This window comes from Ruditapes philippinarum, unplaced genomic scaffold, assembly GCF_026571515.1.
Source record: "Ruditapes philippinarum isolate M1 unplaced genomic scaffold, ASM2657151v2 ctg1047_1_1_1_1, whole genome shotgun sequence".
In the NCBI taxonomy this organism is placed as follows: Eukaryota; Metazoa; Mollusca; class Bivalvia; order Venerida; family Veneridae; genus Ruditapes; species Ruditapes philippinarum.
Window position 1 is genome coordinate 23,335 of NW_026859122.1, and position 13,473 is coordinate 36,807.

Here is a 13,473-nt window from a genome sequence, read left to right on the forward strand (position 1 = left end):
TGAGATACATGCAAGATTATCACTAATTCGCCATCGACTGCAAGCTTGGATAGCGTGTGATTTATTCCCACTTTATAATACAAAATGAAATAGGATATGATGAAATCATACAAAACGCGGTTTAATATTAGCAGATATAACAAAGTGGATCCTGATTTCTGAGATAAAAGCCATGTTGTGTTACATCAGTGATGAAAGGATCTTTCAGAGGAGGCAAAAAATGCAACAATATCACAAACATAAGTTTTCAATGATGCTTTTATGACTGATCTACTTTCAGTTTAATCTGTTTGATATACACACTTCTACTGTCAAGTTTTGTTGTGCTATCGTGCTATCGTGCACAATTAATTCATTTTGAATGTATGAGTAATCACGTGGTGGGGTAATGTCAGAGGTTTAGTCTGTGTGTGGTGCCAGTGGGAGAGAAGCTCTATTCTTTACTGGATGGATGAATGGTGAAATGACAAGAATATGGTCCAAACATTACCTTTTTGTTAAATGTTACTTTTTCTTTACCCTACATAGTACATTCAGCTTTGAATCTAGCATAAATGGGATTTTATTATCTCTTACTTGGGCTAAATATCTTAAATGGAATTTGTACATCTATCAATCTTGATCAAACCATTCATCATTTTCAGGAAAAATTTGAAATATAAAATGACTGAATAGTGAAAAGTGCACACTATGATGATATGGCAAAGATGTGCTGGCTCACAGATCTTGTCGTCTGCACTAGCTAGTCTGCACTGGTTGCAGAGGTAGATTGAGATGCCACTAGTTGGCTAAGAATTTTTATGATTCTTAAACTACAGCCATTAGGATTGTAAAAGTCTTGTAAAATTCAAGTTAAAACTGACTCACTCTGGTTACATCAACAAGTCTTTATAGCAACTATTGTTTTAAGTAGCTTTAGATAGGGGACTAATTTCTTGGAACAACACATTTCCTTAATTTGTTTCCAAATTTATGTAGCCGTGTGGGGCAGATAATCAGCTTTAAGAAAATGTCACTGGTAAATTGTTTGTGCTTAGCTGTGAAGTAACCTACAAAAATAGAATATAAAAATTATATAAAACCATTTAAAGAGTTTCATTTCGAAACTTGAAAAAACAATTTAAAAAAAATTGTGACATGTGAAGGCTGTGATAAGTAGGTCGAACTAATGAATATGTCTTGCAGAATGGATAAGCATAATTATGTATACATGTATGTTTGGTATTTTGAAACTGTGTTTCTTATGTTGCCATCCATCTTAAATCATCTGAAGAAATGTACATTGTCATATTTTTTTTAATTTACTTGCTATTTTCATACATTTATGTCATGTACTGTCTTAGTATAATGGAAGGGTAATGCGGAAATGTTAATGTGTTGGTTCTCATACAAATGTATATCCTATATAACCACAATGGTTTTTCTCACTTAATTGGGAAGAGGCCTTAGCCTCTTGATTTTGGAAAAAAAATATTGCTAAAATTGCTAATTTGGGAAGTAAAAAAGCTGGATTAAGTTCAGATTTTTGAGAAAACTGCATGATTTAAAAGAAACTTCTGATTTGAAAGAGACTTTTTATAGGCCTCTGTTATACTGTATAAGGTGAAAAATCACTGAACCAAATCTTAGGACTGTGGAAAAAAACAGTCTCAAATCCGGACCAAGCATTTTGCGAATATGAGATATATTTTTAGAGGGACAGTTGAAGTGAGATATGGCTCACCCAGCACATTACGAAGAGTTTCTAGACTAATGCAAATTTTGATGCCCCCATGAATATATCTATGTGATTATAAGAATAAAAAATGTGAAATTTATCAGAAACAAAGATGCTTTAAATCAGTAAATGATGTATCCATGGAGACAGTTCCGTCAGAAATTAATAGATGTTCGATGCAAATTGTATATACATCTTTTTCTTACAAAAATATTATTTCAGTCTTGTAGACAGCCCAACGACCATGGCTGGCTGATTATTTCAAAGAAAACTGCATAATTTTTGTTTTTATTTGTACAAAATTAAACAATATTTGATATTTCTATTTTTAGAACGTCAGCCTATGGAAGCAATGTTCCAGGGAACACAGTTTTTAACCTATGACCTCACACGACGTGGTGACTCATTCTTCAGTAGTAATGATGAGCTGAGTATGCACTTTAAGACAACAGAGATGAATGGACTCCTCTTCTATACAGGTAACATTCATGTTGGTTACAGGTAACATTCAAGTTGGTTACAGGTAACATTCAAGTTGGTTACAGGTAACATTCAAGTTGGTTACATTAGTAACATTCAAGTTGGTTACAGGTAACATTCAAGTTGGTTACAGGTAACATTCAAGTTGGTTAACAGGTAACATTCAAGTTGGTTACAGGTAAACATTCAAGTTGGTTTACAGGTAACTTTCAAGTTGGTTACAGGTAACGTTCAAGTTGGTTACAGTAACTTTCAAGTTGGTTACAGGTAACATTCAAGTTGGTTACAGGTAACATTCAAGTTTGGTTACACGGTAACTTTCAAGTTGGTTACAGGTAACATTCAAGTTGGTTACAGTAAACGTTCAAGTTTGGTTACAGGTAACATTCAAGTTGGTTACAGGGTAACGTTCAAGTTGGTTACAGGTAACATTCAAGTTGGTTACAGGGTAACGTTCAAGTTGTTACAGGTAAAATTCAAGTTGGTTACAGGTAACTTTCAAGTTGGTTACAGGTAACACTTCAAGTTGGTTACAGGTAAACATTCAAGTTGGTTAACGGTAGCATTTATGTTGGTTACATGTAACATTCAAGTTTGTTACAGGTAACATTCAAGTTGGTTACAGGTAACATTCAAGTTGGTTACAGGTAACATTCAAGTTGGTTACAGAAAACATTCAAGTTTGTTTGCATTTCTGTCACACCAACACTATCCAGCTTTACTAATGGAGGTACAGTCTGGTAGAGCTGAGGTGTCCTTTTGGGATTATTTCAGGTATCATGTTATCCATTAGTCAAATGGAGCATTTTGATCTGGATAATTATCGTTCTTTCAATTTTCAATGAATGTCTATTAAATAAGGGGATGAGATTCGCCTAGATTTATCAAAATCCACCCTTTTTTAAATCAAAATTCACACTTTTTTAGTTAGAGAACCTAGTTATTAAGAATAAAGGCATTTTTAAAGATAAGTTGACATTTTGAGCCATACATTTTTATTTTTTAGTCTCATTGACACAGTAAAGGTCTTAGAGCAACTTTTGGCTTTCAAATGAGTGAGAGATCATTCATTGTTTCTTTTGTTAAATTTTCAAAAAAAGAAACCTTGACAGAACTATTGACCTTCCCTGAGCCATCTGGATGAATTCTTTTTGGAAAGGATTTATTGTCCAGCACTGTAACTATAAGATATTCATAAAGAAGTCGCAATCTCGAAAGCTTGTCATAGGGGACCTGTTTTTATACTGATGTTAATGTTTGACATAGGTAGATCTTACAGAAACATAACCTGTATAAATTTCAGTTCTCTTTCTGACAGAGTTGTCTGTTATAAATTTTACTGCTGAGAGAAACATTTCCTGTAGGAATTATTATTTTATAATTACCTCATTATTTCAAAAGCAATATCAGTATTCATTAATTGGTACTCTTTAAATCGTTAAGATTATTAAAACTGAATTCTATGTAAATTTGAATGCTAATTTAATATCAGAAATATTTTCTATGGTATTTTGTATGGTTTAACAAATGTCCCAATTTTGACAAATATAGCTCATATGTTTTTATTTTACATATTTTAGATGACTGTTTTAACAGAGTGTTTTTTTATTTTGGTTGAAGGGCATGTGGATGGTAGCTTGCATTTACCAGCACTGTCCATGAACAAGCTCAATCAAAGCAAGCCTGCAACATTTTCAATTTTGCTGTTTCGGACATTTTTTAGGGATTCCCTTTTTCACTATTTTAGGTGAAGACAATGATTACATGAAGGTGTCACTGTTGAACGGAGCTATACATGTAGATATAAGCCTGGGGTCTGGACCTTTCAACAAGAGGGTAGACATGGGCGGGTACAAACTAGATGATGGTCAGTGGCACGAGATTGTTGTGTCCAGAAACTCTAGACAGGTAAGGTTGCCATGGAAACTTATTATTTATATATTTGCTGTTGTGACAGTTATATAAGTGATGTATAGAAATTTAAAAAAACTTATGTTTTTCTGTGTTATAAAACAGGTGAACCTTGTATTACAGAATACAATTAATAAAAACTAATATATTATAATAGCTGGAGCAGGTGTCCTCATCAGCATGATATTATTATATAAAGAAAATTAACAAGTAATTGATACTTCAAGCTTACATAACAGGGTATCAGTTTTCCCTCTCATAGTGATGTAGGTTTAGTGCAAATGCTTTCAAAACTAGTGCAGATATCTTATTTTTGACTAAACTCAGCTGTAGGAATGTTGTAGATTACACTTTATTCTGCCCTTGTTCTGACCATACCTTTCCCTGCCTTAGGTTTTTTTTGTCCTCCTGACCTGTTTCTTTTAATACTTTATTTTGTTTCAAACTTAAGTAGCGACTGTCCTTAGTTCCTAGTATTTCAAATGTAGTATTCTGTTGATTGCCTTAACTCTCTGTTGATTATGATAGAATATTAGATAATACTACACTTCACACTCTTAGACCTCTCATAAATCTGCCAAATGCTTCATTTAAATTTGCGTATTAAATTTTCTAAGTCAAACAAATATAAAACAAACAACGAAAAAAAAATCTTAAATAAATAGAGAATATTGAATAAGTGTAGATTAAATACCAATTTACATTGTTTTATTCAGTAAGTTCAATAGAATTAGTATTGAATCTACCTGAATATAATATTCTTTTTATCACATACTGTTTAAAGTAAAAAAGAAACACTTTTTCATTAACGCGCCTATAATGTAAAGCTAACATTTAGCACATCTTTAAGCCTTAATTTAATAATAATATTATATAACACAAATGAAATTACATCAAAATATATGCACTACTGTGCAATACTGTTTTTAGGGAGTCGCAAATGTGATTATTACCTTTACTCAATCCTTATTCCGACTATGCACAGCAGTTTAAGCCTTAACATACTGAAGTTGTGTAATTGATTTGCCCTGCTTTGAATTTAGATCAATCAATTATAATTTCAAGGGATTTCAATGAGAAAATATAAAAATTGAACTACCAACAGTATAGTGAGGTCAAAATGCACTGATGTACTAGAAATCTATACTGATAATAAAGGGCTTAACACTTTCAATACCAGCAGATAGAAGGTTGAATGGCAGAGAACCTTACAAGACAAATTTTCTGTTATGATAAATTTTACAGAGCTTGAATATTGATTTTAACAGAATAAAATAGTTTTAAATATTAACCATATATAAATAAATCTCCTGCAAAACAAAAGAGTTTTCCTACAAAATCAATGAACTTGTGATTCAGATTTCTGGCAGTTCTTCAATTTTTAGAAATCACTATTTTGTTCTTCTTTATGCTGTAATTATGATATAAATGGCAGATATTTTTTCCTCCAAGCAATGTTTCAATCTTTTTCACTAAAAATATAATCTCATATTTGACATAAGATGCTATCATACGATAAATAACAAGTGAGAAAGTACCTCCTAAAGGAAGAGTATTTTCTGCTTTAAGAAGAGTATTCTAACACTGTCTTCATAAACTGCCCTAATAATACCCTCAAATGTCAGCAAAGCAGTATATAAACTGCCAGTTTGCCATTATTCATGGGAAGACTGTGTTTTTTATGAAAATTTAGTATGAGGATATGCATCAGAATGTCTGCTATATTGACTCGGAGGGTGTTAAAGTATCTGTTTTTTATTGCAATAAATACCATTGAATCAATGAGGGGAAATTATTACGAGATTAACATTATAATAAAATAATGAATTACAGATTGAATACAGATTTTTTTTATTTCCCATTATGTAGTAAAATACTCATGGGTGGTCAGTACATAAAATTCAGTTTTGGAATAGTTTTAAGTGAAAACTTTCGGTATGAAATAATATTGATGGCAGATGCCAATTTTCATAGAAGTAACAAGTTTAAATGATTATCAAAGAAATCTGCATACAATTGAATTGATTAAACCATCTTCCCAGTCTTTTCTTATTCCCTTCTTATGTTTTTTCCAGCTGACTTCTCAATATTAAAAGTCCCCAGCTAAAGATAGGCATCGGTTTTTACATCCCAGCTCTGCTTGATTCCTGTTTCCAAATTTTTTTTTTAATTATTCTGACTACAATATTGGATGTGTTTTAAATTTTTAAATTAATTTGGATGCTAATGGTCTTTGCATGACAAATTCAACTTAAAATTGCACAATTTTTTAATGCTGTTATAGAAATGATTTTTGCTGAGTTGGCATTTTATTAGGTTAGCATGAAACAGTTTAAGACAATTTTCAGTTTCTTTTTTCAGTCCTAGAATGCACATTTTTTCCTAGACAAGAATGTAACACATTTATTATAGAGGATAAATTTGATTGTATATGTATTCTCATATATCAAAATGTATGCCAAATTTGATGTGAAACACTGTTTTTGACACAGTATATATATCTATGATATAATATATTTGCTCATGTGATATGCTAAACACTCACGCAGTGCCATAAATTTACTAAGTTTCTCATAATGGTGGCTTTATAGGCCAATATTGTAATATACTTGCATTACTGAGTGATGTTGCAACCATAAAAGTTTTAAAAAATGAACACTATTGTATATTTGTCACCATGACAGTGAAAACAAAGCCATTATATGTTTTTTTACTAAAAACTCATACATCATACTACAAAATTTTATTATATCAAAGTTATATATCCATAAAAGCAAAAAAGAAAAATATATGTCGAGGAAAGTTTAATTGATATGTTTATTTAGAAAATTGGAAATTATAACTACATTGTATTATTAAATTGAACTTAGAAACATGTTGTATGAAGATTAAAGGTCAACACAACCTAGAAATAGTATCATTTTATTCATTTATTGATAATTAAAACCTTTAATCAAAAGTGATTAGCCTTTGCAACTAGTATACAGCCAGTTGCTAGACTTAACCAGTGTCTGACAAGTCTCTATACTATTTGTTGACTTTCCTTTTCATTTTGATATCCTGCAAGTTGTTAATAAGCAGTTCCAAAGATGGAAACTACACCAAAGTCCATTTTGTAAATTCAGCCAGTTAACAGTTAAAAGTTGACATAAGAGCACAGTGTAACAGTCTTTATTTTTCTCATCTAGCACCATTGTCTCCTTTGGTTTATAATGTGATATTTTTTACACAATTCTTTCAAAAGATACAATAACATCTGCCTAAATTTTGTCAATATAATAAGTCTTAAAGAGGCAAAAAATGGGTTACTTAGGTGGCATTGAATACAAAGGCTGGTAAAACACAAGCTTTTAGTCTCCATGAAGGAGATTTCTTGAAGGCAAATGTTTCTTTGTAACCTTAATGCAGATGAAAGTGATGGAAACTTTATGACACTTAAGTGGTATATTTTGTTACTTTTCTGATTGCAACAGTCCAGAATCAATGATGTAAATATAGTAACACAGAATTGCTGTATCTACCACTGTCATAGTTCTGAGATACAGTAGTTTTGTTCTGCCGTGATGACATTATACTCTCCTAAGTGTCATAATGGTTGGACAATGCTGGTTATTAATACAGTTATACAAATAACGGTTTCCTATAATGGTTAAAGTGCATGTATAGAATGAGAACACTCCTGTATTGGAACTGTAAGGAAGTAAAGGCTTTACTCTCATTTTATGGTTCTCAAAGTACATTTTTAGATGAAATTGCTTCACTTGTCTTGACATGTCATTTTATTATGCCCATTGCGATTTGTTATTATGTAATGCTAGCAATTTTGCGTCTGCTGTATATTTTTTTAACCTTTTGAGGGATGTTCATGAAACTTAAGTAAAATGTTTATCAGACTGAAACAGGGTGCAGAACCCAGGATTCATATATACCAACTTCAAGGTCAAGGTTACAGCTAAAGAAGAAAGTTTTAAAAGAATTTTCATGTCTGCTCTTTACCTTTAGCAGTTTTATAGAAATATTGATGAATTTTTGGTCAATTGTTAACTCATTGAGACATTTAAAAAAAAAATGCAGACCCCAAATTACAGACACCCCAGTTTGAAGCTAAGGTTTTACACCCCAGTTTGAAGTTCAAGTTCCATTTTAAGGTCAAAGTTTTGAGCCAACAAATCAGTGTCTGCTGTCTATCTTTTAGTCATTTAGAAGAATGTTCATGATACTGGCCTAAGTCTGTGTTATTGAGATGTCATGCATCATCAACATTTTGGAGACCCATTTCAGGGTCAAGGTTACTAATAAAGGTCAAAGGATTGAGGTGTCATATTTGTGGCTACTGTTTTAATTTTGAAGCAAATGATACTTTGGATGTGGAGAACTCGGGTTTTAGGGGTAAAAGTCACAGCTCAATGTTTAATCTTTTTGTATCAGCTTCATATCTTTTGAACTAGTTGAGGGATATAAATGGTACTTTAGTAATAAGTTCATCTCATTAAGACATCATGAAGAACCCACTCATGAAGAACCCACTCATGAAGAACCCACTCATGAAGAACCCATTTGAAATGGTTGCTTTTCCCTACAACCATCCATCTTCTCATAATTTTCATGACTGTTCTATAAACCAATAGATGTTCATGATACTTTGGTCAAATATTTATCTCACAGTGTTGATGTGCAGAGCTCTAACTTCATATCCACCGCTTGCAGGTCAAGATCACCATTAAAGTTCAAAAATTTGAGCCAGCAATTCTGTTTCAATTGTTTCTTTTGAATTGCTAAAGAGATTATAGTTAAGATGCTTGTTTCACGGGCAGCATGCAGAACTCACATTCAAGGCAAATTGAAGTTGCACAGTTTCAGAGAATTCATGTTTCAGACAAATTGATTGTTTTGGCCTAAAAACCCCAATTGAAATGATTTTTCAGTTTTGTTTTCTCAAACAAAAATCCATTCAGGTATTTATTTGACATCACTTTTTTGTACTTTTGAAAAATTAGTGATAAAGAAGCAAATTCAAAATGAAGACAAAAAATAATGATTTTTTCCCATCTTTCAGTTTGGAAAAAAATATATCTAGCTTTTGGCATGTCTCTTTTTTGCAGAAGTAACTTTATAGATGACAAAAACCTGTATTTATATGCTTTTGACTTTTTAAAAGTAGTTTCTAAGTATACCTAAGTGGCTTTGAGAACTATATTATGTTGAAGTTTAGCCTTATGGCACTGGTACTGTTATATATTGAACAATTAAACACTATGAAGCAAAGATCTAGTTCTGGCAAGTGCTTGCTTTCTAAAGCTTTGCAGATCTTTTCTTCAGTTGTGCAGTGCTGAAATTATTTTGAATATTCTTAACTTTATGGTCTTTTATTTTCACTGAAAACTTCACAATTCCTTTTGCTTATTTTTCTAGTTTACATATATATATACAGTATATTATGCATGAAATTACTATAAAATTATTTTTTTACTGCATTTTTGTACAAAGAAAATACAAGACAAGTTTGCAGTTCAAAAGCTCTCAGTCCCCAAGAATATTCAAACTGATTTCAAGTTTTAGTTTTAGACAATACATTCTAAATTAGGCATTAAGTGAAATATAGTCTGGAATGCCGAATGAAACAAGAGAATGCCACACTAGATGAGAGCATATTTTACAAAGTTTCTGTGTGTTTTTCTATATTTTTCACACTAGCTGACCTACGGCCGTACATTTTGTGATGTAAGTAATAGGTATGATAAGCATGTGGCTTTGATCCCAGGCATGTTTTGCATGTACATGCATGTTCACACAGACAAAAATGCATGATTTTTTTTTATCTTTATATTTTTCACATTTATCATTTTCACATTCTGGTTTGGCTTATATTTTTTAATTTAAAATAAGATAAAAACTTTCTCTTTAGTTATCAGTGGTTTATTAATGGACAGTGGATTATCTCCCTGTAAACATGAAGAGACATCATATGCAGACAACAGTTCTTAATTTAAAATATTTTAGTTCAAATTATGTATGATATTTAGTCAGATTTTCCAGACAAGTAATATAAGATTTTTATTAAAATAAATTTCTATTTTATTAGTTATATATTAGATATTTATATAAATTCTTTATATACATATTTATATCAGATTCTTTATATACAATTTATATCAGATTCTTTATATACATATTTATGTCAGATTCTTTATATTATATATTTATGTCAGATTCTTTATATACATATTTATGTCAGATTCTTTATATACATATTTATGTCAGATTTTTTATTTGCATATTTATGTCAGATTGTTTATATACATATTTATGTCAGATTCTTTATATACATATTGATATCAGATTCTTTATATGCATATTTATGTCAGATTGTTTATATACATATTTATGTCAGATTCTTTATATATATATTTATATCAGATTCTTTATATACATATTTATGTCAGATTCTTTATATACTTATTTATGTCAGATTCTTCATATAAATATATCTGTTTTATTTTTAAATCAATATATCAGTTTCTTTATATCAGTATATCATATATTTTATATTAGTATATCAGATTCTTTATATCAGTACTTTAAATGATATAAAATGTATATCGGATTCTTTGTAACAATAAATCAGATTCTTTATCATTATATAAACTTATCTATTAACGCTTAAAGCAGTCCTATACTTTGGCAACAAAATTTCTGTCAGCTGTCTTTTTAGATAGTTGCGTAAGTTTTAGTTGACTTTGTTTTATTAGTACCTTCTCCTTTCCAACTTCATCTATTCAATGCTTTATTTCTTTTGAATTATAAAAAATTATATCTCAAAAGCAGCTGGCATCTGTTATTTCAAGTGTTTTCTTGTTCTTGTTCATGTTTTGTGTAAAACAAAATTATATACTACATCCCAATCTATTATATAACATCCCAAAATAAGCCTGTTTTCCTTGTCAAAAATCTTCTTTACATTATTCTTAATATTCAATACAGTTTAACTTTTATCAATATTGTAGCTGAAAATTATTCTGTTTCACAGAATAAAGGATTATCTTGGATATTGTTGTGTGCGCTTTTACAATAACCAGCTGATTGTGTAAGATTGTGTGTCTGTTTCCCCCCTAAAGGACATGTCTTAATATCAAAATATCATTTGTTTGTGGGTTTGTATGATTGTATCTTATAATTCAAACTAAAATTGTATGAAACCTTACAAAACAATAGACAGGTGCTTAATATTGGATACAATATTTTTATTTTTATTTAGCTCAACTTTTTTCCCCAAAGAATAGAGAGAGCTATTGTACTCATCCGGGCATTGGTGTTGGGTTGGTATCACAATCATACTAAATTGATTAAGTTTTTTTTGTGCAAGTTGGTACCTCAAAATCTACTGTATATAATGGGTTGAAACTCCACATAGTTATTTTCTCTGATTATCATATTTTATGGGCACAGGTTCCATTACCCTAAGTTATATTTGCCAGAGTTATGCCCCTTTTCATACTGACAAGTACTGAGAGCTGTATTATGGACAGCTCTTGTTTGTTTATCCATAAAAGCAAGCCTTGTCAGAGGTGAATAGATCTGCCTTTTGCCCTTATGATAAACGCAGTTATGGCTCTTGTTTGCCATAAATTGTGTATAGTCATTGTGTATGTTTACTTTATTTCTAGTATTCAATGTTAAGAATCATTGAGACACATAATTATTCTCAATAGATTTACATGAAATTAGTTCCAACACAGTTAACTTAAGACCCTTTTTTTAGAGGATCTTTGTCAATGGACAGAAATATTGTCATACTGTAAACAGTAAAGCTTTATTTTTGGTGTTTCTTTCCTATTATAACAATGTTTCCTATTTTTCAATAAAATAAAGTGTTTATATTAGTTCATGTGACTATTAATAGCTTTTACAATGTAGTTTGTCTGGGTCTAAATGAGATTTTCTAGTTTACTTTACTCTAGCTTATTTCTTTACTCTAGTTAACTTATCTACTGACTTAAAAGTTTCTTTGTTGATTTTGACTATTGCTTATTGCTTTTAGTTTACTTGACTCTTGCTTCTAGTTTACATTATTATTGACTTTTCAATGAAACTCCTAGTTTACCTGACTATTTAATTTAGCATCTTATAAATAAGCACTTGGCAAAACATATAAAATATAGCTTTTAGTATATTTGACTATTAAAATCGAAAAATGCCATTATTTTCCTTGTCTGTGAAGACAGCTTTTAGCTTTAAAAGCTATTAGCCTATAAATAAAAGTTTCTTGTAGACTGAACTATTGAATTAAGCTTTTTGTTTATATGATAAAGTTGATAAAGTTTGGTTAGCTACACTTTTCAAACAACAGAGCTAGTGTCATGACCCACTTCTTGGAATTACCTTTTATATGCCTGTTTAAAAAAACTTGACATATAAAAGGATTGTCTCTGTTTTTGAGGTCATTGATTTGTGGTCACTAGGTCAAGGTCAAAGTGACACATGAAAATACTTGTCCAATTATATAAAAGCATATAACCAGTCCTAGGTTCATTATTTTGTTGTTATTATTTATTTTGTTGTTATTATGTATGATAAGTATTTATATTACACATGACTATTATAAAATGTTTTTATGTAGGTGCATATTATGCCACTGTGACAGCAAATTAAGTGGAGGCATATCAGTAACCTATATGGACACTTTTTTGTGAAAAGTTCATTCTTTTTCCAAGAGTATCTGATTTAATATACTATTCAGTAAATAATATTTGTTTAAGTGATTGTTGAATAAAACCTCTTAGTGGATCTGATGGTTGAATAAAACCTCTTAGTGGATCTGATGGTTGAATAAAACCTCTTAGTGGATCTGATGGTTGAATAAAACCTTTTAGTGGATCTGATGGTTGAATAAAACCTCTTAGTGGATCTGATGGTTGAATAAAACCTCTTAGTGGATCTGATGGTTGAATAAAACCTCTTAGTGGATCTGATAGTTGAATAAAACCTCTAAGTGGATCTGATGGTTGAATAAAACCTCTTAGTGGATCTGATGGTTGAATAAAACCTCTTAGTGGATCTGATGGTTGAATAAAACCTCTTAGTGGATCTGATGGTTGAATAAAACCTCTTAGTGGATCTGATGGTTGGATAAAACCTCTAAGTGGATCTGATGGTTGAATAAAACCTCTTAGTGGATCTGATGGTTGAATAAAACCTCTTAGTGGATCTGATGGTTGAATAAAATCTCTAAGTGGATTTGATGGTTGAATAAAACCTTAGTGGATCTGATGGTTGAATAAAACCTCAAAGTGGATTTGATGTTTGAATAAAAACTCGAAGAATGTCTGATTGCTGAATGAAACTTATTGTTAATAAAGCACATAGTT

At 30.8% G+C, this 13,473-nt stretch overlaps 1 protein-coding gene across 3 annotated transcripts in view; it reads left to right on the forward strand.

The window, feature by feature from the left end:
- The first annotated feature begins 2,029 nt into the window (after positions 1–2,029).
- The window catches only part of LOC132755317 (neurexin-3a-like), a 59,957-nt gene continuing 48,513 nt past the window's right edge, over positions 2,030–13,473 (forward strand). For 2 of the 3 annotated variants that reach the window (XM_060746171.1, XM_060746173.1), the window contains exons 1-3: positions 2,030–2,196; positions 3,945–4,105; positions 9,803–9,829. In XM_060746171.1, the coding sequence (XP_060602154.1) occupies positions 2,061–2,196; positions 3,945–4,105; positions 9,803–9,829 (324 nt within the window). In that variant the 5' untranslated portion in view covers positions 2,030–2,060. The remainder of the gene's footprint in view (positions 2,197–3,944; positions 4,106–9,802; positions 9,830–13,473) is intronic. The other variant, XM_060746172.1, reaches the window with a different exon arrangement.